The sequence below is a fragment of the Bubalus kerabau genome, chromosome 11, assembly GCF_029407905.1.
Source record: "Bubalus kerabau isolate K-KA32 ecotype Philippines breed swamp buffalo chromosome 11, PCC_UOA_SB_1v2, whole genome shotgun sequence".
NCBI lineage: Eukaryota > Metazoa > Chordata > Mammalia > Artiodactyla > Bovidae > Bubalus > Bubalus kerabau.
Genome location: NC_073634.1, coordinates 43,624,389 through 43,650,772, shown reverse-complemented (window position 1 = coordinate 43,650,772; position 26,384 = coordinate 43,624,389). Strand labels below are relative to the sequence as shown.

Genomic DNA, 26,384 nt, shown 5'->3' with positions numbered 1-26,384 from the left:
ATAACGCATAAGAACATAGATGTTAAAAGTATGACTTTCTTTCTGAATTACCTTTATAGAGTGCTTTTACCTCATACATATATCCAAATCACTGAACGCAAATTATTTGATACTGAAAAATTATCTTTCTAAATTGGTAATATGTTTAGTGTATCTAAACAGAATTTGCTTTAATTGTATAAGACTTACATATGAATCAGTAAATATGAACCAGTCTGACGGCAACTTGTTTATGTTATTTGATACATAAACATTGATACATCCATAGGTAAATATTAATAAAACTTAAATATTCCTTATTTTAAAAAGTTACTTGATTGGAAGGCAAAACTTCCATGAAAAGGAGCTGTATGATAGTTTTGAGAGAGGTGAAGTGTTTTTTCACTACAGATAATTTAGGAAGGTTCTTAGAGGAGGTGAACATTGGGAAAGTTTAGAAGGAATATAGAAAGCCTTAAACGGGTGGGAATGGAGGAGAGAAGGCAGAGGTGATGGAAATGGGCAATTCATTTTTGGACTTCAGAGTGGATTGGTTGGTTGTGTAAGAGGATTAATATCAGTGTCAGACTGAAAGGTCTTAACTATTAAACTAAGGATTCTTTATATGCCAGGCGATGGGGACTCACTGGATTTTTTTGAGTAAATGGTTGATATGTCAATAAGATACTTGGAAAGATTATTTAGCAGAAGGCAGGATAGAGGTGTGGGGCTTCCAAGGTGGTGCAGTGGTAAAGAATCTGCCTGCCAATGCAGGAGACACAAGAGATGTTGGTTTGATCCCTGGGTTGGGAAGATTCCCTGGAGAAGGAAATGGCAGCCCACTCCAGTATCCTTGTCTGGAAAATCCCATAGACAAAGAAGCCTGGCATGCTACAGTTTCTGGGGGTCTCAAACAGTCGTACACAACTGAGTGAGCACACACACACAGAAAATATAGGAAGTTAAAATGTCACTTAGGGAAGTGATTTTTTGAAAAAGTTAATACTTAAGAATGGAAACAAATTGTGATGCTTTATTAAAACATGCAAGTCTTTAGTCTCCCTTTTGGTGTTATTACTACATAAATGCATCTAGATATTTAAAGAAACTATAAAACTTAAGCTTTTGGTCAAAATAAATACCAAGTATTTCAAGAGATATAAAGCACATTCTTTTTGTTTTTCTGTATTGATAACATTCACCTATTAATCAGAACAACAAAACCTCTCTAAAGTTTAGGTATCCCTTTCAAATGTTTAAAAAACTTAACTCTTTAAGTTTAGTACCATTTACTTATTGTAAGCAGTAACTTATAAAGAAATGCAGCAAATGATAAATGGAAATTCAAGTGCAAAAAGTATAGTGTTTTATTTCTTTGGATTTTATATTTTTGTTTTTATTTTTTTCTTAGTCAATTTTAGAATATGTCTAGCTAAGTAGTAGATACCTAGACTCCTTCTAAATATAAATTTTAAATATCATTTTACAGCTTCTCAAAAAAGTGAGTTTTCCAATAAAGTTCCCCAAATGTATTATTTAAATGAGTAGAAATTATTTCATATTGTTTAAATTGAGCTATCCAATTTAACAGTAAAATAGAACATTTAAAATAACTTTTTTAAAGAAAAACTGATTTTAATTTTATTTGTAAGAGCTTATTACTGCTTTTTCCCATTTAATATCTATTCTGTAGGCCAAACATTAAGATATTCTTTCTGTTGTGAATAGATAGAGATATATATTAAGCTAGTTAAGGCACAGGCTGAGTTGCTGTTCACAAAGAACTCCAAATCCTCAGAGTTTCACACAAAACAAGTCGTGTCCAACTCTTTGCAATCCCAGGGACTGCAGCCAGGCCTCTCTCTTCCTCACCATCTCCCACAGTTTGCCCAAGTTCATGCCCAGCCATCTCATCCTCTGTCACCCTCTTCTCCTTCTGCCTTCAATCTTTCCCAGCATCAGGGTCTTTTCCAATGAGTTGGCTAATATTGATATTTATATTACCTACATTTTAAGTCCTCCATAGCTACAGGTGTTTAATGGCCAGTCTTTGGACAGTGCAGATACCATCATCACAGAAAGTTCTGTTGGTCAGAGCTGTGTTAAGAGGTTGTTCTTAAAAAATTCCATTTTTTGTTATGTTAGTAGAGAGAAGATATAAATACATATATTCTTCTCAGCATCTTGAATCTGGAGTGTTGATGTCTTCAGAAAGTCAAAGTCTGCATGGACTTTGATGGGTCATATTAGCCTAAGTTCTACACTATCAGGAGAGAGAATGGGAGGGGTGGTGGGAGGTACAGCCACTATTTGGTTACAAATGATCTGAAAGATGTACATATCACTTCTGCTTGTAGTACATTGGCCAGAATTTAATGATATGCTGATACCCAAGGGCAGCTGGAAAGGTTACTAGCTGGATGGCGTGTACTCAGCCAAAACTTGGGTTAGCTGGGAGTGGAGGCAGGGATCCTATTACCAAATGAAAGAAGCTGAGAATAAATACTAGAGGACACTTGCCAATCTAGGTCACATGTATTTAATATGATGATCACGTTTAGTTTTCTCCATTTTCCTCAAAGTAGAATCAATGTGGGTAAAGTGTTTCATTTTAAGTGACCTTGCTGAGATTAACCTGAAATTATTATTTTTTAAAGTTTGAATTATGTTTTACAGTTCAATGGAATTAACCTTATAATCCTTTTGATTCAGGGCAATACTTTGAGCATGAACCTGTTTTTCTCTAATGTATTATTTCTACATCTTAAACTTTGTGGTAAGATAATCTTTTGTTCCTGTGATTGCAAACAAAAGACTAGAACTTTAGTTTATTTCTGTCTTATTTAATAGACGTTCTGTAATTTTGAACATGTTGATGCCGAGCAGCAGTGAGGAGTATGAAAAGTACTAGTTGGTGATTTAGTTTTTCCTTCTATCTCCATGTTCCTTCTTGCTTTCTCTATGTGTATATATTCATCATACTTCTAAACAATTTAGGGTTTATAACGGAAAGCAACAGGCTTTTTCGACACCACTTCCCATCCCTGATCTTATTCTTTGAGACACTCTGAAATGTTCATGTTTATAAGTAACTTCTATATTTTTAAAAAATATCCCTATATTCAGCATTACTTGGTTTATTAGAATTACATACTGATTAATTACTATAATAAAAATAAACTTAGTTCATACACTACCTTCTCTCTCCCTTCATCACTATTCTTTTATTCTTCTATTAGCTTTACTGTTTCTTAAACTTCTTACATGTCTGCTTAAAGATGGTATCTCTTACTCTCAAATTAGCAATTATAAAATTTAATGTTTCTAATCTTCCCTCCTCACATCTTTCCCCTTTCTACTTCTCAGTTTTTGTCATCTCTCTTTTAAATTGCAATGATCAAATATATTTACATTCATTTCTGTAACTATAATTAAGTCTGCTAGCTTTGTCTATTGCTGAATTCTAAAAATTGTAATTAGTAAGCAGTTTAATTTTTTATGACTACATAAATATTTTTCACTGAAAAGCTAATGGTAGAGCAATTACCATTTTTAACATAGCTTTTATTGTTTATAATTGAGTTTAAAATTTCCTCTTCCCATTTTGGTTTCTTATATTTTTAAAAAATTTCCTTAATTTTTTCCCATATAAAAGCAATACCCTCTATTCTGTAGACTTTCTGTTTTGGCCAGCCAGCTCCCTTCTAGAGTCTTATTTTTCTGTCTTCTGATCTGTTTTGTCAATCAGTGCACTTCTGACTACTTTACATTTTTATAAAGTTTGTTGAAAATTTGTTTTGGTTGGTGCTTTTTGTAACTGTGGGTTTGTATGTCTCTTTGAAATTCCATTTTTTGTATATGAGTAGAGAAGATGTAAATACATACGTTCTTCTCAACATCTTGAATCTGGAGTGTTGATGTCTTCAAAGAGTCAGATGCCCGTGTATCTAACCCTGACAGTCATATTGATAAAACATGCGATAAAGTCCTATGTTCTAAATTTTGGAGGGGAGGGGAATTTGTGATGTTTACAGATAAAGCTGAAAGAAAATAATGATTATCTATATAAATTCATTGATACTTTTATGTAAGTAGACATTTCTAGAATAATTTTAGCTTCATTTGTTTTCTAAGACCTAGAGTTTTCATAGATTATGATAAATTTTTTTCCTGTTGATAAGGATTGTTCTATTTTACTTTTTATTCTGTTATTCAAGATTTGTATTTTCAGTTTGAGATCTTTTCATTACAGATAGTATTCCACAGTTCTATTGCCCAGAATTTCTTGAAATTGACCTATTTTACTATTATATCTGGCCAGTGATTTAACAGCACAGAGTGTTTAAAAAAAAAAAATGATTCTTGGGTTAGGAGGCTAATGTTAGTGTTGAACTCTAATAGGTTTTGCCATCAGTCTGGGTGATAAGTTGTACAATACTCTTAGGCTACTTTTTATCTTTACAAGAGAATGGTATTGTAAAAATGTCAAAAAAAAAATCCACATGCCCAGTTCACCAGTAAATATACTGCTAAATTTGATCCTTTTTGGCAGTAGCTTATGCTACTCAAGGGACTGTATTTTTACAGAATGACATATTTCAAAGGGTATCGGTTTCCATTTGAGAAAATTCATGCATTTAGAGCAACTTAAAGCCAAAACAATTGTGCTTGTGCTATATGTTTAAAATATTAGTCATCTTGAATACATGCCCAGGTTAAATGTCAGAAGCTATATATTGCACAACAAGAAAATTTATTGTTTGGAGACCAGGCGGTACCTGTGCTTATACAGCACTTTCCTGAGAGGATCAATTTGAGTATATGAACTAATATTAGCCAGGTGTTTGTACAGTAACATTATTGGTAATAAAGGAGAAGTTCATCAAGGAGAAAAACAAATAAAGGAAGCATAAAAGTCTCATACTGTATAAAACTACAGAAATGGATCAAAGAGTTTGACAGGAAGTTTAATGTGTACATAAGTAGAGTCTGACAGGAACATGCTGTGTGTGCCAGAGGTTCCAGTGATGGAAAACCGAAACATAGTGCTCACTGACCACAGCATGAGCCTTGACACACGTTGTAAATAATCCGGAGATCTATGACTGCATTAGGCACTGGGCTGGTGTATTAACGGCAGTAAATCTATAGCAGCATAATGGGATGGCATGCAGAAATTCCTCTGATTAATTTTTGTAATGGATTAATAGGAATATAGCAAATATTTTCAATTCCTACCATCCCCCAACCTCTTCCTCCCCCTAGCCTCACTCTCCCCATTGTGATCTTTTTTTATTTCCTTCTACTCACCAGGCTTATGTATGTGGATCCTTGCTTTAGTACCATCAAGTTAAAAGCAGATGTTTCTGGTAGAGAGCATCTAATCACTGTCAAGTTGAAGGCGAAGGTATGTGCTTCGTTAGACTGTTACTCTGACCAGGAAATACCTTGTGAAGTGAATTCTGAAAATGTTTTCAATGTAAACAAGGTCTAGTTGCTTCTAAAAAATATATATATGACCCCTAAAGAAATTATTTTGGAATGCCTCTGATTTATTCATTAAGTTTCCCAAAGCGTAGATATAATTTCATGTCACTGTTTTAGTTCAGATTTGATCAAATAAGGCTTGGCAGCTTCACAGTACCATAATGTTATGTTTGTAACACCCTATGTAGAAAAGAGTTGGAAGTTTCTGCTATTCCAAGTTCTACTGAAGAAGTCTTTTGTCTTCAAATTTTATTTTTTGATGAATTACCTTTGTTCTTATTTCTGACTTCCCACCACACCCCAAACACAGACCCATACGTATGGATACTTTTTATTTTCTTGGCTGAAATTTTTTTACTTCTGGTTTTAAAAATTTTGCAGAGGTTATATACCTCTATTTATAGAGCCCTTACAGGCTAGTGATCTATAACTACTAATTTTATTGGCATAATGCATAGCTATTTTGTCATTTTTTAATTATACATTGTGAATTTTGAGAAACAAGTAGAACAAGCAAGTTCAGGATATTAATCATATACTTAGTTATCACTGGAGAAACATTAGAATTTGAGAAAACCAGGTCATCTAACTTTTTTTTTTGTTCTTACAAGTCATCAATCAACTCTATTTCAGAAGATTATAGTGATGAAAAGATCAATTGTGTTTGTCCTTTTTAAAAATGTGTCTGGCATTTAAGCTTTTCATGAAAGAATTAATATATAAAGCTGTGCTGGGGTGACACAGAAAAGTTGATATCTTATAGTGCCTCTATATCAGACAGATTGAGAAACAACTCATTCTTTTCTTATACACCGAATGTTTATAGTTTTAAGATTCATATGTGATAAGTTTTGAGAAAATATTAGTGGGATATAAATATTAATTGTAAAATAAGTTACATGAATATTTTTATTAAATGAAAGTGAAAACACTTATTTTCCTTTTTAATTTAAAAAAAAAAATTTTTTTTTTAAATCAAGGAGAAATCTGCCTTTATCCTTCCAAAGGTCACATACTGCCAGTGGCAAGGTTCTGTCAGTTTCTTCAGAGTTTGATTTATTTATTTATTTTTAAATATTCTAGTATTTTCTACATTGATAAAAGTTTCTGCTATGAAGACCAAAATGAAGAATTTAAAATACATCCTATCCTGATTCTATTTTTTCTGATAGCCTCATTTCTTGCCATCTTTTCTACTGAGAATGATATAAATCTTACATCTATAAGATTTTATTATTAATTCTAATTAATGATATTTTTGATAGTATTCAGAGGGAGGATGTGTAGCCACTAGAATGGTCCATCCTCTCTGCTTTTTCTTAAAATTTTTCAAAGTAGATAAAGGTGGCCCTTTTAATATTCCTCTGGAGAATATTTTCAGGTGTGAATTTCTGCAGCAGCAATAGCTATACAGCACTATTATGGATGCTCTGGCAAGAAAGAAGAGAAAGCATTGAGTTTTTAAGAAATTAGGAAGAAAAATAATCTGCATTTTTAAAAAAAGTCAGACACTAAATGAATCTTATATTGGTATGACTTATTAGTCTTAAATTGTCCATTTAGTTCAATTTTCATAGAGACCAAAGTTGTCTTTCAGGTGTGGTAATTTATTTCTTAAGAATATTTGGGATTGTTAGTTAAAAACAGTAAAAGCTAAAACTTACATGTTAAAGGGTCCTTAATACAATGCAAAATCTTAATCCAAACTGAATTTTATAGGGTCAGGCTTATTTTTTTGACAAACCTTGCAACATGGTTATTTTTGTAAATACACAAACCTGTTTCTTTTATCTGATACTTTTTGATATCTAGTAATATGTTTGTTTTTATTCTTGAATACAACTCTACCAGTTCTGGCCCTCTGCCTCACTGTCTCCAAAAACCCACAAAGAAAATTAATATAAATTCTGTCCAGACTTCCTCTATGAAAAGTGAACATATAATCAAAAATAAATACCATAAGGAAATCAGTTGAATTTGGCATTTTTATAAGTGTATTTTTAATGCAGTATTTACAGTTCATCCTAAACCACAGTCTTTTCTTTATAAAAGAGGTAGCCCAGAGCTTCCTTAGCTTTGGTCAAGATCAGAACTGCTTGTAAAACAAATCATAGGTGTTTCTGAGACTGGGCACTCTGATGACTATTTTTATAAATAGTCTGCTGCAATTTTATGTAGTATTCTGCCAGGGAGTCCAGTCATGAATTGAGTTGGGTTAAATTTTTCCTTAGGAACGTATGCTATAGAGTCTAATAAATATTGTTCGTTATGAAAGTATATACTCAATATTATATAATTATATTCTCTTACAGTTATTAATTTGATTGAATTGTTTCAAGTGAGACTTGAAAAACTATATTAATTACCGTACCTATTTTTCAGTTTATTTCTTTCTGTGGAGCTTTAGTTATTATTATTAACTAGATTTCTAAAGTAAAACTTTGACAATCTCTAGTGGCTTGAAAAATACTGAATTTGATAGTCATTTTACAGTATCATACTTAGCTATATATATTATAGTTAGTGTTACTCAGTGGACATGAGTTTGAGTAAGCTCTGGGAGACGGTGAAGGAGAGGGAAGCCTGGTGTGTTGTAGTTCATGGGGTTGCAAAGAGTCAGACATGACTGAGCGACTGATAACAACAACACAGACAACTCCAAAAATGGGTATCTAGGGATGCTACTGCATGAGTCATGTTAAATCATCCAGAATTATATAAATTTGTGCCTTTTAGGTTTGATACAGTTATGTAGTATTTATTATATAAACAGAATTGATCTTGAAGGTGAATATAATACAATATTTATACATTGACTTGGTAAAGCCAACTATTTATAGATCAGTCTAATTTATTGCATACATATTTGTAGGTTTGCATAAATGTACCTAAATATATATCTGAATGTTATCTCATATATGTGGAATCATATTTATTTTAACCTGCTTTTTATTTAACTCCTTGTGGATCTCTTTTTTGTTTAATTCCTTGTGGCTTTCTTTATCAGTACATATGTGCCATTTAGTACCGTGAGCCCTATTTGAATGTAGGATCATAATTCTCTTTTAACATAATGTGCCATATATGCTTAATGATTTCCAAAGTTACAGGTACTTTTTACTGGGTTTATCTATTCTGTATACAGTAAACATTAAGTTCTTAACCTTGATTGATGATTGTTTAAATTAGAGAGTTGATATTGTTCATTATCAGCCAAATAGATAAATAGCAGCAACTCAAGGTAAATTAAATGTTCCATTTTTGACCCAAGGAGGTTTTAAGTTTGTATTTTTTTTTTTTTGGCAGAAAATTCACATTTTAGAGGGAAAAGAGATTTTACAATGCTTTTGCTTGTGTTCTATTATTTTTACATATAAAACAGCCAGAGAAGTTAAATGACTTGTCCAAGGTCAGGAGTTAATTAGCAGAACCATAAACCAAAGAAAGCTAAGATCTCTGCCTGCATTTACTTTGAGATAATCACATGACTTGTAAAAATTGCATGCAAATTGTTTTTCTAGTAATTGCAGCAGTTATAATCGGAACATCATCTAATAGTTTGAATTGTCTGAAGTAGGGCTTCTTCTGTAATCTCAGCCAGATCTTCCTTTCTTCCCCCACAAGTTAGAGCATAGTTACATGTTTATATGGTTTCCGTGTATTTACCTTTGTGATATCAGTTCTGCATAGCCAGATTCCATTAGTCAGAGCGTACAATGACAGGTTTATTTTTAGCCAGCCTGTCAAAATTAAATGTTAATTCTTTTTGAAGCATTGATTTCAAATGGGCTGATGTTTGTAACAAATACTGTTGTGATCATTTTTTGTGCCCTTTTGCTATGCAGAGAAGTAGTTAAAAATAAAAGGTTGAAAAAAGTGAAAGTCTAAAACTTAGGTTATTTTGTCAAATGAGAGAAAGGAGTTTTCCTAAAATGAGTTTTCTTTTTAGTAAATTTAGCTTTTAAAAGAAAAGAAGTGAGCATTTTAAAAATTAAATGTGACTTTTAAGAATCCAAACTGAATCTTAGAGAAATCATATACTAGAATTCTCTAATAACAAAATTGATTTTAAGGAAGCTATCTTTTGTCTTTGTTAACTTAGAATTGTGGTTAGTCTTTTGGCTGGCACTTCTTGTATAAAACTATTGAGGGATTAGTTTTCTGTTTATCAACCATGAAAAGATTTTTCTTAAAACTAATATTTTCTTTTTCCTTCTTTTTATTTGTCTTCTCGCTAAAATTAAATGCTTTGTTGTGGAAAATACTTTAATTGGTAACTGTATGTGTTCATTTTGTGCATTTCTTGATTCTTTTAACAAGTATTGCCTCTTTAAATAGTGACTGAGGCTGTTTGAGGTTAAATTTTAGACTGAAAAGAAATGAAATACCAACCATTTTGATTTTTCATTTTAAAGATAAAGAAACTGAGATTCAGTGTGGTTTGCCCCTCAAATCACATAGCAGCTGCCCAGAAACTGACTTAATTCATTACTCTGTATTCAAAACTGATTGGTTTGGCATCCCCAAATCAGTACACTTTGTACCTCTTGAGCTTGTTGACTGTTTATCAGCTCTTAACACCTTTATAATAGTAGAACCAAAATATATATAATACATTTGCATTTATAGAAATACTTTTCCTAATATATACAGTTTTTCTAAAATATTTATGTGAAATTGTCACAGTGAAACAAAAATGACCCTAATTTTATGCTTTTTTTAGTACCCTGCAGAATCACCAGATTGTGTTGTGGATATTCCTGTTCCATTTTCTGTTTCCTGGACACCACAGGTAAATTCTTAAATGTATTTTACGTAGCTAAAAAGCATTTTAAGTGGCCATTATAAAGTGGTTTTTTCAGTTTTCTTTAAACATTTATTCATAAACAGGATTTTGAGAGTGCTGCTTTCATATTTCCTAGCAGTTGATGTCCATTCTCCCTGCCCTCTGACTCTCCCCGCCTCCTTCCTCATCCTCCAAACACACCAACACAGACACCCCATTCAGCCTTTAGATCTTTATGCTTCATTTTAAATAAACATGAAAAAGCTCTGTTGACAGAAATTGTCCTTTAATTTTAAATCCTAAGGAGTTCTTTTATAAAGCAGTGAGCAGTAGGTTAAAAATTGGGTGAAATTTTTCAGACATAATATCAGAGAATCTTTTTCAGAGGAGAATGAGTTATGACTGAAAATATAAATCCTGCCATTTCTATTCAGTTTTTATTGTTTTAAAGTATTTGTCCTTTGTTTGTCCTTGAACTTATACTATATTCTTTTTGCATATGCTTTGGAATATTCTTACTTTGATTCTTTCTCCTGCTCCTGTCAGTTTAATTTCTCAATACATTGGTGATATCTAACAAGTTAATGTATTTAAGAGTGCACTGTAAATCGTACCATTATGTAGATAAAATGTGGTATGATTATCAATAGTTCTGTCATCAACATTGACATGTGTGACTTTTAAAGATCTGGCAGGATGGTGGTTAGGTTTAAAGAGAAATCTAATGACAGGTAATCTAATGTCTCACCAAGTAAATCGATACCAAAATGAAGAGAATCTTTCTATTCTTATGCAAAGTGAAAAAAATTCCTAGTGACATTTAACAAATACTCTTTGAGTAGAGGCTACCCTTATTTTTGTTATGAAATTTTGGTAGGTTCAAGTGAAAATGTATGCTTACATTTAAATTCTAATATATAGAATAAAGTAATTGTCTTGTTAGTTTAAAAAAAAAAAAAAAGCCTAACAGCATTTACATTGTTTTATGAGGTTTCAAATATTAAATTATACCATCTACATTTAAAATATATTTTTGTCATTTTCTTCTTTAAAAACAAAACAGTCTCCCTCCTTCCAATAGAAATCAAGAAAACATAGCAAAATATAGGTGATGAAAAACACTATGATTTGCTTTTGGTATTGTGATATGTGTTATAAATACATAAGAAATACTGTGGGTTTTTTTTTAAGAATTGGAATTGTACATAAATTGAATAGTTTTTGAAAAATATGACTATACATTTTCAGTTTTCCTCTATAAATTTTATATATTATGTGAGATCATGAGATAACATTGTACCTAGATTGTATTACTCTTTCCATATGTTATCTCTAGATTATAATTTAATATTTATCAAAATCCCAAAGTTGAAGAATATGTTTTTGATTAATTTCCTAGTTTTTTTTAACATGTTTAATCATGCAAGTTTTCCCCAGACTTTAATCTGTGAAGAAGTTCACATCTCCACAAAAGGACTGTTAGCAGTTACCTTATCCTGCCATTGAACAAAATTAGTTTGTGGCTCTAACACTACAAAATCTTAAGAGCAATTTCTTCTAAATTTTGTGTCCCTCCTTAACACCAGCTAAGTACCTTGCACATACAAGCATGGAATAAGTGTTTATAATATTAATTCAAGTCCAGATTTAGATTTAATTGTGTCATATGTCAGGTTTTCTATTGTGTATTAGTTCTAAGAATACAGAATTAATTAGTAGTAACTGGAATTGCATCTTTTTTTTTAATTAAAAGAACATATTAAAATTCTTAGTATAGTACAGATAAAAATTTAGATATCATTTTAACCACAACTCACATTTGACATGTTTAATATTTATCACATTTGTTTCAGATATATTTTTGTCTCTCTTTTAGGAATAAAATGTTCTGGGACTTAAAATTTTACTCCTCTTTTTCTTCTCTCCTTTCCTTTCTTTCCTTCTGTCCCTTTCTAGAGGAAAATCTTTTGCCTGGAATTGATGTGTATGATATCCATGCATACTCTTTTGCTACATTTGTTTATGCCATATTCTGTAGTATTTTCAATCTTTTTTAAACAACATTGTTTCTGAGATTCACCCATGATCTGTGCCTGTATAGTACATTTTAAATGCTTTATAGCATTTCATTATATGAATCCATCAGTTAGTTTATTCAGTGTCCTAATGATGTGGTTGATCACAATTTCTTGCACAATTTCTTACTAAACAGTGCTGCTGTAAACATCTTTCTATGTTTCCCTTTATACATGTGACACTTTTAGAATGGTTTATGCTTTGAAGTGGAAATGCTGGATTATAAGGAGTGTACCTCTTTGAGATTACTAAACATTGCCAAGTTATTTTCCCAAATTGGTTGTATAGCTTTATACTCCTACCCAGCAATGCATAGTAATTTCTACTTTCCCACGCCCTTTCTAAGTCATTCTGATTTTACTTTGATCTTAATTGCTATCAAGAACTGATACTCTTTATTGTTGTGTTTATAATCTTTGCCTACTTAAATTTTTATCTTTTATTATAAGCAATCCTTACATACTTTGGATACTAATTATGTATTGGTTATATGGGATATAAGTGTCTTATCCCTGTGGCATGCTTTTTAACTTTGATATATTTTGTCAATCAGAAGTTTAATATTCAGTGTGGTCACATTTATCAGTCTCTTCGTTGTGATTTCTGCTTCATGTGTCTTGAATGAGAAAATTTTTTGTATCTTGTTTTAAAAAGATATTCATTGAAAGTTTATTGTAGAAGTTATACTTTTTTCACATTTAAATATGAGATAGGAATTATATTTATACTTGCCTTTTTTACATATGCTTATAAAATTTGGATGTATCTTCATTTGTGGAGGTCTGATTTTATTTTTCTTTTCCATATACTACTAAAATTGTCCATTGTTAGAGTTTAGCTGTACATTGTTAAGCATTTTGCTGCTATTTCCAGATGAACTCTTCAGTGTTTTAGACATGATAAAAGTGTTGGCAGTGTTAGTTTATGTTTTGAAAGTGTGAAGCAACATCAAACTTCTTTGCTGTGTGTGATCTTTTTTCATTGACCTATTGGAAACAATTCTGCTTGTGAGAATTACTATCTTTTTCCTTTTTTAAAACAATTTTTAAACAGTTGTGGTTCTTAAAGAATTGTAGTATTGTAGTCTAACAGCAAACTTACATTTAAAAGATTGTAAACAGGTGCCAGATAATTGATTTTAAAAAATTCCCTGTCTCCTTTTTGTACATTTCCTATTTGGATTCAGTGTTTCTGGACTTTAAACTTGGAAGATCTTTATTTTCCTTTCTTTCTGTAAAATAATAGGCATGACTTTGTGGCATCCATATTAAAAATGGGTAATTTTCCTTATGGTCCCTGTCTTCCTGCTGGGTTGATAATGTTTTGATGTATTTTTCTTTTGCTCTGATGAGAGGTCTGCTGCTGCTGCTCTGACATATTCATTTGGATGAATAATTATAACTTGCACAATGTCAAGCTGAAGATGGTAGGGTTTTGTGCGTCATGACAAGCCTAGTAGCCAGTGCAGGTGTCTCACAGCATGATCAGCAACAGCCAGTGTATTCTGGCTCCGAGGAGGCATTTAGAGTGGTAAGAAATGAGCACCAAGGGCAAGGCTGCTGCTTCTACTGCTGCCGTGCTATGTGCCAAAGAAACACAAAGTGCTTCTCAAAGACAAGTGACTGCACACCTCTTTTCACATATTTACTTTGTTTACCCAGTCAGTTTTCTTTTATAGATTTCAGCGTAGGAATGTAAGAGCATGTCATGATTTTTATCTTATTCTACTTCCCAACATCACAAACGCTCTAAAATGTATCTAATCTGCTGCCCTTTGGACTTGTATATCTAGATCATGTATATGAATAATGTTGACTGATAAGACCATAGGATGCTCTAATGTAAGATTTTACATGCATTGACATTAGTGATTCTGTAAAAACAAAATTACTTTTCTCCAGGTCGCTGATCAACCCAAAATAGATGCTAAAGTTGTACCTTTACCTGTAAATATGCCATTAAGGGTAGGCTTCAGTGCACTAGCCTTGTCATGCTGACTAGAATTTTCAGAGGTTGGATATGATATAGTAAATAGTGGTCATTATATTTTTTTATCATGTAAATATCATATTCTTGGGAGTAATGCCATAAATATAAGAAGAGCAAAACTAATGATAAAGCCTGTGGCTGATAATCTGATGGTGAATGAAGAAATTGTAATTAAAGGAAAACAGTCCTATTACATAGCAGTGAGCACGATCCATTATTTAGAGCAACAAACTAGCAGTTGGGTATCCTTGGTTCTTTTTACAGTTCAGCCATTGACTTAATTGTATAATCTCAAACAAATCCCAAGGCTGTTCTTTGCCTCAGTTCGTATGTATATGGAAATACTGAACTTTTTGTAAGAGATCTTAAGAAAATAAACTTCAGATCAGATCAGTCGCTCAGTTGTGTCCGACTCTTTGCGACCCCATGAATCGCAGCACGCCAGGCCTCCCTGTCCATCACCAACTCCCGGAGTTCACTCAGACTCACGTCCATCGAGTCAGTGATGCCATCCAGCCATCTCATCTTCTGTCGTCCCCTTCTCCTCTTGCCCCCAATCCCTCCCAGCATCAGAGTCTTTTCCAATGAGTCAACTCTTTGCATGAGGTGGCCAAAGTACTGGAGTTTCAGCTTTAGCATCATTCCTTCCAAAGAAATCCCAGGGCTGATCTCCTTCAGAATGGACTGGTTGGATCTACTTGCAGTCCAAGGGACTCTCAAGAGTCTTCTCCAACACCACAGTTCAAAAGCATCAATTCTTTGGTGCTCAGCTGGTTTAAAACAAATAGAATGGTAGATGGAGAAAACGCTCAGTATCATACTGTATGGATCCTAAAGATATTCTGCTTTTTTGATCTACTGGATTATCTTTCTTTACGTTTTTTCTCTGCTGTCCTTGTTGGAGAACTCATAGAACTGGATTTTTGTTCAGTCTTTAATTGGTTAATTAAATATACTTTTGGTTTCTTGGCCATCTTATTGTTGCTTCAGTGGTATGGATAAAAAGACATCAACGGAATCATAACAAAGAAACTTAGTTCATTATTGAGACTATGTGATGTGATTGACCTGTGTGATATGGTTCTTGCTAACTGCTTCTCTTTCTTTTTTAAAAATAACATGTATTTTAAAAGTACCCCTACATTGATTCTAAAAAAAAAGAGAAAATAAAAGCAAGCAAAATTTTAAAAATGTGAAATCACCTTTAATGCCTTCATTTATAGAGTTGGAATGTCATTGGTTAATCTGAACCTGTGCTTATCACTTAACAAAATATTTCATTTTTTGGAAATATAATTGATAATGCTGTGCATTTATTATTCCAGATAATCTTTAGGATAATTTAGTTTTTACTTATAATCGGGTTTACATTTATCCATACAATTAAGAACTAATATATTCACAGTCTAGGAACTGATTATCTCTACATTTATTTAGGTCCCCCAGTTAAGTAGCTATAGTTTCTTAATCCACATCTTGTACATTTTTGTTGAGTTTATTCCTACTTATAATATAGTTTTTGTTGCTATTGCCTATTTGGTCTTTTTTTAAAATCGTGTTTTCTAGTTTATAATAGGGAAAGCTATTGATTTTTTTTAAAGTGTATACTCTAATAAAAATTGTATATGAACATAGTTTAAAGAGTTAGATTTACAAGGTTTTTTTTGTTGTTGCTGTTGTTTGTTTTCTTTTCAGACCAAACAGCGTGACCTAGCTTCCTTCCCACCTTTTTCTCCCTCTCCAGGGCCAACCATTTTTAATTGCTAGCTGATCCTTTTGGTGTTATAATGTAATTTGTATTATTACATGCTCTTGTAATTATACTACCTTTTGTTTGTTGGTTTGGTTTGGCCATTATCTGTTAACTTCCCACTGTAGATAATGAGGAATTTGCTATTTCATTTTGCTATTTCTTCTGCCTTTCCCCCACTCCAAACACATATGAATACTTCTGTGTTCTTTTTCTTCTCAGATGGTTATCTTGTAATTTTGATTAACAATATTCTGTTTACATTATTATGGTGAGCATATACGTATACTTTGCAGAGATAAGCTTTCTTGGTGGCTCAGAGGTTAAAGCGTCTGCCTGCAATGTGGGAGGCCTGGGTTCGATCCCTGGGTCAGGAAGATCCCCTGGAGAAGGAAATGGCAACCCACTCCAGTATCCTTGCCTGGAGAAGCCCATGGGTGGAGGAGCCTGGTGGGCTACAGTCCACGGGGTTGCAAAGAGTCCAACACGACTGAGCGACTTCACTTTCACGCAGAGATAAACCATGTAGCTAATTAGTATTCAATATTATTTTTCCTTTGTTGCCCCAGTTTTTGTTACCACCTAGAGTTAACAATCGGAGAAGGCAATGGCATTCCACTCCAGTACTCTTGCTTGGAAAATCCCATGGATGGAAGAGCCTGGTAGGCTGCAGTCCATGGGGTCGCTAAGAGTTGGACACGACTGAGTGACTTCACTTTCACTTTTCACTTTCATGCATTGGAGAAGGAAATGGCACCCTACTCCAGTACTCTTGCCTGGAGAATCCCAGGGACGAGGGAGCCTAGCGGGCTGCCGTCTATGGGGTCGCACAGAGTTGGACATGACTGAAGCAACTTAGCAGCAGCAGCAGAGTTAATTAACAATGGTCTATTTCATTTTCTTAGTTTTCTGTGTATTTAAAACTCATTCAATCACAAATTTCCATCAGTTGTCTAAATCTACTCTTAATCATCTACATGGGGTTTCCTATTAGCTTTACTTTCTGGTAAAGTTCATCAATGTTTTCTGGTAACCTTCTTTTTGAGTTTTTTTTTTTTTAATACAGTCATGTTAATTTCTAAGAGTTCACTTCATTGATATATCTTCTTTTGTCCCCAGAGATACTAATAATATATATCTTTTTTCCCATCTGAATAGTTTCTGTTTCCTTGAGTTGCTTTTTCTTATCATCTTTGGTTATTTGCTCTTGATTAAAAGTCAGCTATTATAAACTACTTGAAGGCTCTGAGTACATGACTGGGGGCTTGTCAATTGTGAACCTCATTGTAGAATCACCTGAGTAGATCTCAGAATAGATTACCCCAGATGTCAATATTTTAGGTCTTTTTGATCTATTGGTCAGATTTGTTGAAGAAGACTCTTTTATTTAGCCTTCTGCCCAAACAGAAAATGCTCCCTTATGGCAAGAGTGGTCCAACACTGCTGGGCAAGAAACAGCAGTCTAGATTAGTAACAGTTAACCCTCTTTCAATATACATTTATATTATGTTATATAATTGTATATATAAACACACCCACATCCATATATGACAAGTAATTGGTATCTCTCTCTTTGTATGTTGAGCTACATATACTCTATAAAGACAATATTTCTATTTATATGCAATAGTCAGGAAGTATTCTGGTGTTGAAAAATGAAATAGAGATGATTAATGCAAAACAACCACCAGTCTCACCAGGTTCTCTGGTTGTGGTAGATGACTATATATACATTGTAACATAAGTAACAAACTAACATAACATATAAAAGTAATATATATACATTGTAACAATATTTCTCAACAGAAATATTGAGAAATACTGTTGGTCTTACAGTGGGCTGGTTAATGTATTACTAATACTTGGAGTATAGTTTGGAGGAAACCAATAAAACATTCTTATACAGCAAGTGTTCTAGGTAAAAGAAAATACATAAGTATCAGTCTCCAAATGGCTTCTTAACATTGTGATTTATATTTTAAAATGCTTTTGGATAAAAAGGATTGTCTTAGCTTATCAGGAAAGCAATTTTATTTCAACACAAACACAATTTTTTAACATTCTCTACCTCATATTTTGTCACTGTCAGGGACTCTAGCAAATTAATAACTATGTCTATTTGTACTTTTTTTTTTTTAAATCCAAGGGCTATTTTAAAATATGTGAATATTGGTATATATGTGTGTGTGTGTTTTAAGCCATCCGTTTGGAAGAACAGATACCCATATTGAAAATAGAGTTCCAGTAGACAGAAGACAGAAATGATAATTCAAATATGAAAGATGCTAATTCAAGTATGATCTTCTAGAATCACTAATTAATACTCTCAGCTATATATACTTACTTTCATCCTCTTTTTGTGCTTAAAAAAAAAAAAGTTGAATATGAGGAGCCAGACTAACTTAGCAGATGGATATAATGAAGCAAACCAGAATTTTGGAGTTGGTAGATAGCAGAGGCAATGGAACAGTATTTTTTTTCTTTTTTTTTAAGTGATGTTCCTGTTAGCATGTAGTTCCCTGGCTCTGGCTGTGAAGGTAACATTGATAGCGAGCAACACACACATTTTATTAGTCTTGACTTTCTTGAAAGCAAAGATTTTTGTGAACATTTATTTCCTTATTTTGTTGTTTTTAGTGTGAATAATAACAATTAGATATAGTCAACTTTTTGATGAGGGTAGAGTAGAACCTTTTTGTGGTATGTCCTACCTAGAACAAAAAGCTAGACTAGTTTGCTTTTTTCTGATTGGCTTAATTTTTTTTTTATTATGTAGAACTGTATTTTAATACAAAGTAAAGGAAGGTAAAAACAGTTAACACGGAATATTAGAAATGTATTTGAACCAAATAGTAAGGGGTCTTAAGTAGCATTGTATAAGACGTGGTTTTTCTCAGCGTTAACAATCTGAGAGATACAAATGGATAAACAGCCACAGGGGTTTGTTCATCAGTCAGGCTCAGGCTGCCATGGTATTGTAGGCCTATCCTGGCATTCTTAGCATCTTTATTATTTTTTAAAGTTGTGATAAGATACACAAAATTTACTATCTTAACCATTTTTAAAGGTGCAGTTCAATGGTATAAAATACATTCATCAAGTTGTTGGCGACCTTTACTACCATTCATCTCCAGAACTCTTTTCAAATCTTGTAAAACTGAAACACTATACCCATTAAACAGTAACTCCCCTTCTCCTCTTCACCAGTGTCTAGCAGCCACCATTCTAGTTTCTAACTCTATAGTTTGACTAAACTTAAGTACCTTACATAAGTGGAATCATGCCGCATTTGTCTTTTTTGACTGGCTTGTTTCACTGAGCATAATATGCTCAAGGTTCATACAAGTTGTAGCATATGTCAGAATTTCCTTCCTTTTTAAGATTGAAAATATGCCATTACATGTATATAACCACATTTTGTTTATCCCTTCCTCCACTGATGGACTTAAATTGCTTTCACATTTTAGCTCATGGGAATAATGCTGCAAGTGAACATGGATGTGCATATATAGCTCTATGAGTTCCCACTTTTAATTGATAACTAAATTACCAATAATGGTAATTTTATCTTTAATTTTTTGAGAAACTGCTATACTGCTTTCCAGAGCTCCTGTACCATTTTACATTCCTACAACAGTGTACAAGAGTTTCAGTTTCTCTACATCCTCCTAAACACTTACTTTCTGTTAATGAGTGTGAGTGAAATGATCTTATAACAGTTTTGACTTGCATTTCCCTAAGAGATATTGAGTGTCTTTTCATGTACTTATTGGCCATTTCTGTATCTTCTTTGGAAAAATGTCTTAGTCAGCCCTTTGCCCAGTTTATTTTTTTTTTTAATTTAATTTAATTTTTTAACTTTACAGTATTGTATTGGTTTTGCCATATATCAAAATGAATCCGCCACAGGTATACATGTGTTCCCCACTCTGAACCCTCCTCCCTCCTCCCTCCCCATACCATCCCTCTGGGTCGTCCCAGTGCACCAGCCCCAAGCATCAAGTATTGTGCATCGAACCTGGACTGGCGACTCGTTTCATATATGATATTATACATATTTCAATGCCATTCTCCCAAATCATCCCACCCTCTCCCTCTCCCACAGAGTCCAAAAGACTGTTCTATACATCATCAGTGTCTCTTTTGCTGTCTCGTATACAGGGTTATTGTTACCATCTTTCTAAATTCCATATATATGCTTTAGTATACTGTATTGGTGTTTTTCTTTGTGGCTTACTTCCCTCTGTATAATAGGTTCCAGTTTCATCCACTTTATTAGAACTGATTCAAATGTATTCTTTTTAAAATAGGTTGTTTTTGTTGTTGAGTTTTAAGAGTTCTCTATATATTCTAGATATTTATCCTTTATCACATACATGATTTGCAAATGTTTTTCCCATTCTGTGTGTTGCCTTTTTACTCTGTTGCTGTTGTCTTCTGATGCACAAAATTTTTAAATTTTCATCAAGTCTAACTTTTCCTGTTGTTGCCAGTGCCCTTGGTTCTATACTGAAGAAATCATTGCCCGATTCAGTGTCGTAGAGCTTCTGCCCTCCTGTGTTTTTTCTGAGAGTTTTATACTTAAACAGCTCTTAAATCTATGTCTTTGATCCATTTTAAGTTACTTTCTGTATATGGTACTAGATAAGGGGCCAACTTAATTATTTTGCATATTAATATCCAGTTTTCCTAGCTCCATTAGTTGAAAAGATTGTTCTTTTCTCATTGAATGATCTTGACACTTTGTCAGAAATGATTTGATCATGTATATGAGTGTATATTTCTAGGCTCTGTCTTCTGTTCGCTTTGTATTTTATCTGTCTGTATGCTAGTACCACATTGTTTTGATTGCTGTAGCTTTATAGGAAGTTTTGAAATCAGAAAATGTGATTTCCACTTTGTCCTTTCCACTTTTTTCCTCCATGTTATTCTTTTTCAAGATTGTATGGCTATTCAGGGTCTCCTAAGATTCTATGAGTTTTAAGATGGGGTTTTCTGTTTGTGCCCCCAAAAAATGTCATTGGGATTTTGATAAGGATTGCATTGTCCTCCAGTTCATGAATGTGGGTTGAGATTCCTTTTATTGATGTCTTCTGATAATTTTTATCAGGAGTGATATAACCATTTGTGTTTTCATTTTATGTCCTTAACCTTCTTGGTTAATTACTAAGGCTTTTTTGTTTTGTTTTCTTTTTTGATGATATTGTAAGTGGAATTGTTTTCTTAATTTCTTTTTTGGGTTGTTTATTGTTGGTGTTTGGAAATGTAACTAGTGGTCAAAGAGGTATCCTGGCCCTTTGCTGAATTAACTTCTTAGTTCTAACAATTTGGGGGGGAGGTGTTTAGGATTTTTTGCCTGTAAGTTTATATCATCTGCAACCAGGGATAATTTTACTTCTTCCTTTCTTATTTGGATGCTTTAATTTCTTTTTCTTGCCTAATTGATCTAGCTAGAACTTCCAGTACTGTGTTGAATAGAAGTGATGAAAGTAGGTATCCTTGCTTTGTTCTTGATCTTAGAGGAAAAGCTTTCAGTTTTTGAGCATTATGATGTTTGCTGTTCTTTTTTATAATATGGCTTTTATTTTGTTGCAGTAATTTTCTTTGATCTTTGTTGAGTTTTTATCATGAGAAGGTGTTAAATATTGTCAAATGTTTTTTTCTGGGTCAGTTCAGATGATTAAATGGATTTTTTTTCATTCCATTAGTATAGTGTTCTACATTTTATTGATTTTCATATTTTGAGCCATTTTTGTATTCCAGGAGTAAATCCCACCTGATCTCTGGTGTAATATTTTTAATATGCTGCTAAATTTGGTATTTTGTTGAGGATTTTTCTTTTATCAGTATTCAAAAGGTATCATGGTTTTTAGTTTTCTTGGGGCTTTAGTATCAGAGTAAAGATAGCCTCACTCAATATGCCAGCAAATTTGGAAAACTTAGCAGTGGCCACAGGATTGGAAAAGGTCAGTTTTCATTCCAATCCCAAAGAAAGGCAATGCCAAAGAATGCTCAAACTACCACACAATTGCACTCATCTCACACGCTAGTAAAGTAATGCTCAAAATTCTCCAAGCCAGCCTTCAGCAATACATGAACTGTGAACTTCCAGATGTTCAAGCTGGTTTTAGAAAAGGCAGGGGAACCAGAGATCAAATTGCCAACATCTGCTGGATCATCAAAAAAGCAACAGAGTTCCAGAAAAACATCTACTTCTGCTTTATTGACTATGCCAAAGCCTTTGACTGTGTGGATCACAACAAACTGTGGAAAATTCTGAAAGAGATGGGAATACCAGACCACCTGACCTGCCTCTTGAGAAACCTGTATGCAGGTCAGGAAGCAAGAGTTAGAACTGGACATGGAACAACAGACTGGTTCCAAATAGGAAAAGGAGTACGTCAAGGCTGTATATTGTCACCCTGCTTATTTAACTTCTATGCAGAGTACATCATAAGAAACGCTGGGCTGGAAGAAGCACAAGCTGGAATCAAGATTGCCGGGAGAAATATCAATAACCTCAGATATGCAGATGATACCACCCTTATGGCAGAAAGTGAAGAGGAACTAAAAAAGCCTGATGCAAGTGAAAGAGGAGAGTGAAAAAGTCGGCTTAAGCTCAACATTCAGAAAATGAAGATCATGGCATCTGGTCCCATCACTTCATGGGAAATAGATGGGGAAACAGTGGAAACAGTGTCAGACTTTATTTTTTTGGGCTCTAAAGTCACTGCAGATGGTGATTGCAGCCATGAAATTAAAAGACGCTTACTCCTTGGAAGGAAAGTTATGACCAACCTAGATGGCATATTAAAAAGTAGAGACATTACTTTGCCAACAAAGGTCTATCTAGTCAAGGATATGGTTTCTCCAGTGGTCATGTATGGATATGAGTGTTGGACTGTGAAGAAAGCTGAGTGCCGAAGAATTGATGCTTTTGAACTGTGGTGTTGGAGAAGACTCTTGAGAGTCCCTTGGACTGCAAGGAGATCCAACTAGTCCATTCTAAAGGAGGTCAGTCCTGGGTGTTCTTTGGAAGGACTGATGCTAAAGCTGAGACTACAACACTTTGGCCACCTCATGCGAAGAGTTGACTCATTGGAAAAGACTCCGATGCTGGGAGGGATTGGGGGCAGGAGAAGGGGGCGACAGAGGATGAGATGGCTGAATGGCATCACCAACTCGATGGACATGAGTTTGAGTGAACTCCGGGAGTTGGTGATGGACAGGGAGGCCTGGCCTGCTGTGATTCATGGGTTGCAAAGAGTCGGACGTGACTGAGCAACTGAACTGACTGACTGAAAGACAGCCTCTTTATACTTACCTAAAAATTAGTTAGGAAGTATTTTACCCTTATCAGTTTTTTTGGAGAAGTCTGAGAAGTATTGGTGGTTGTGGTTGTTGTTCAGTCAATAAGTCATGTCCAACTCTTTGTGACCCCAGGACTGCAGCACTCAAGGCTTCCCTGTCTTTCACTATCTTCCAGAGTTTGCTCAAATTATGTCCATTGAGTCGGTGATGCCACCTAACCATCTCATCTTGTGTCACCATCTTCTTCCCCCCACTCTCAATCTTTCCCAGAACCAGGGTCTTTTCCAGTGAGTCAGTTCTTTGCATCAGGTGGTCGAAAGTATTGGAGCTTCAGCTTCAGCATCAGTCCTTCCAGTGAATATTCAGGGTTGATTTCCTTTGGGATTGACTGGTTAGATCTCCTTACTGTCCAGTGGAGTCGCAGGAGTCTCTCTAGCACCATATTTTGAAAGCATCAGTCTCTGGTGCTCAGCCTTATGGTCCAAGTCTCACATATGTACATGACTACTAGAAAAACCATAGCTTTGACTATATGGACCTTTGTCAGAAGAGTGATGTCTTTGCTTTTTAATATGCTAACTTTGTCATACGTTTCCTTCCAAAGAGCAAACATCTTCTGCAATCACTGTCCACAGTGATTTTGGAGCCTAAGAAAATGAAATCTGTCATTGTGTCCACTTTTCCCCCTTCTATCTACCATGAAGTGATAAGACTGGATGCCATGATCTTAGTTTTTTGAATGTTGAGTTTTAAGCCAGCTTTTTCACTCTCGTCTTTTCACCCTCATCAAGAGGCTCTTTAGTTCCTCTTTGCTTTCTGCCATTAGAGTGGTATCATCTGCATATCTGAGGTTGATGATATTTTGTTAAGTTCTTTAAAATGTTTGGTATAATTCATCGATGACACTATCAAGTCCAGGACTTCTCTGTTGAGATCTTTTGCATACTGATTCAGTCTCCTTACTCCTCATTATTCTATTCAGATTCTCTATTTATTTGTGGTTTAATCTTGGAAAGTTTTGTGTTTCTAGGAATTTATTCATCAAGGCTATGCAATTTGTTGGTGTATAATTTTTCATGAAATTTTTTCATAAAATTTCATGAAATCTGTCTTATAATTCCTGTTTTTGTAGAATGGTAGTAATATCCCTACTGATACTTGATTCTAATAATTTGAATCCTCTTTTTTTCTTAGTCATTTATCTAAAAATTTGTCCACTTTTTGAACTTTTAAAAGAATCAACCTTTGGTTTCATTGATTTTTCTGTTGTCTTTTCATGCTCTATTTTACGTATCTCTTCTCTAATCCTTTCTTTCTGCTAGCTTTGAGTTTAGTTTGGTTCTTTAGTTGTAAAGTTAGGTTGTTGATGGTGAACTTTTTCTTGTATGTATTTATAACTATAAATATCCTCTTTACTACTACTTTTGCTACATTCTGTAAGTTTTAAATGCTGTGTTTTCATTTTTTGTCTCTTAAGTTTTTTCTAATCGGGCTTCCCTTGGCTCAGTGGTAAAGAATGTGCCAGCCAATTCAGGAGACGTGGGTTCGATCCCTGGGTCAGGAAAATCTCCTCCAGAAGGAAATAGCAACCTACTCCAGTATTCTTGCCTGGAAAATTCCACAGACAGAGAAGCCTGGTGGGCTACAGTCCAGAGGTGTAAACAACAACAGTCAATTTTCTGATTACACTATGATTTCTTATTTGATCCATTGATTAAGAGTATGTTGTTCAATTTCCATAAATTTGTGGGTTTTCCAGTTTTCTATTACTGGTTTATAACTACATTCAGTTGTGGTTGGAAAAGATACTTTATATGGTGTCTGTTTTTTCAGATGTGTTCATATCTATTTTATAGCTTGGAACATGATATGTTCTGGAAAATATTCCATGTGCATTTGGGAAATATGTACTTTTGTTACTGTGTGGAATATTCAATATATGTCTGTTAGATCTTGTTGGTTTGTTGTGTTGCTCAAGTACTCTGTTTCCTTATTTATCTTTCTGGTTGTTCTGTTATTGAGAGTAGGGTATGGATGTCTCCCAAATATTATTGTACAACTATTTCTCTTCAGTTCTATTAATTTTTGTTTCATGTTTTGATGGCTGTTAGGAGCTGCATGAAAGTTTGTAATTCTTATAAATTTGTGCTGAATAGAACCTTTTATTAATACATAATGTTCTTCTTTGTTTCTTATAATCTATTTTGATTTAAAGTCTATTTTGTCTCATATTAGTGTAGCCACTCCTGTTTCTTTTGGTGATTGTTTACATGGAATATCTTTTTTCATTTTTTCAGTTTCAGCTTATTTGTGTCTGTGGATCTAAAGTGAGAATGTTATCAATAGCATGTAGTTGTATACCCACCCTGCCAATATGTCTTTTGATTCGAGAGTTCAATCCATTTACATTTATAGTTTAATACTGATAAGGAGGCACTTAATCTGTCATTTTGCTTTAGAGTTCAATTGATTTTTTTGGAGGCTAAACATTTAAATTCCTTTTGTCATATATTGTCCTGGATATTCTATATTTCCTCTATGGTTACTGTTAGGATTACATTTAACATCCTGAAGTTATAATCCTCTGATTTATACCAACTTAACTTCAATAATACACAAACTTTGGTCCTTTACAGCTCTATACCGACCCTTATCAATTGTCAAAAATTACATATTTACATAGCGTGTGTTCAAAACCATAAACTAATAATTCTTTTAAATGCATTTGTCTTTTAAATTATGTAGGAAATGAAGTGTAAAGTTACAAACCAAAGTTCCTGTTACATTAGCTTTGAGTAGAATAATTCTTAGTTTTAAAACATACGTTAAACTCTTAAATCATGTACCAAAGAAGGAGTGGGGTTAACAATCATTTTTATAATAATACTACTTTTATTATTTGCCTCATGTACTTACCTTGACTGAGATCTTTAAATCCTCATAGGGCTTCATGTTACTGTCTAGTGTCCTTTCATTTCAACTTACAAGACTTTTTTTTTTTAACAT

At 33.7% G+C, this 26,384-nt stretch overlaps 1 protein-coding gene across 7 annotated transcripts in view; it reads left to right on the top strand.

Annotated features, from left to right (window-relative positions):
* FANCL (FA complementation group L) overlaps positions 1-26,384 on the top strand; it is a 182,364-nt gene that overhangs the window by 138,317 nt on the left and 17,663 nt on the right. For all 7 annotated transcript variants that reach the window (XM_055540170.1, XM_055540171.1, XM_055540175.1 and 4 more), the window contains 2 exons: positions 5,293-5,386; positions 10,190-10,258. In XM_055540170.1, the coding sequence (XP_055396145.1) occupies positions 5,293-5,386; positions 10,190-10,258 (163 nt within the window). The remainder of the gene's footprint in view (positions 1-5,292; positions 5,387-10,189; positions 10,259-26,384) is intronic.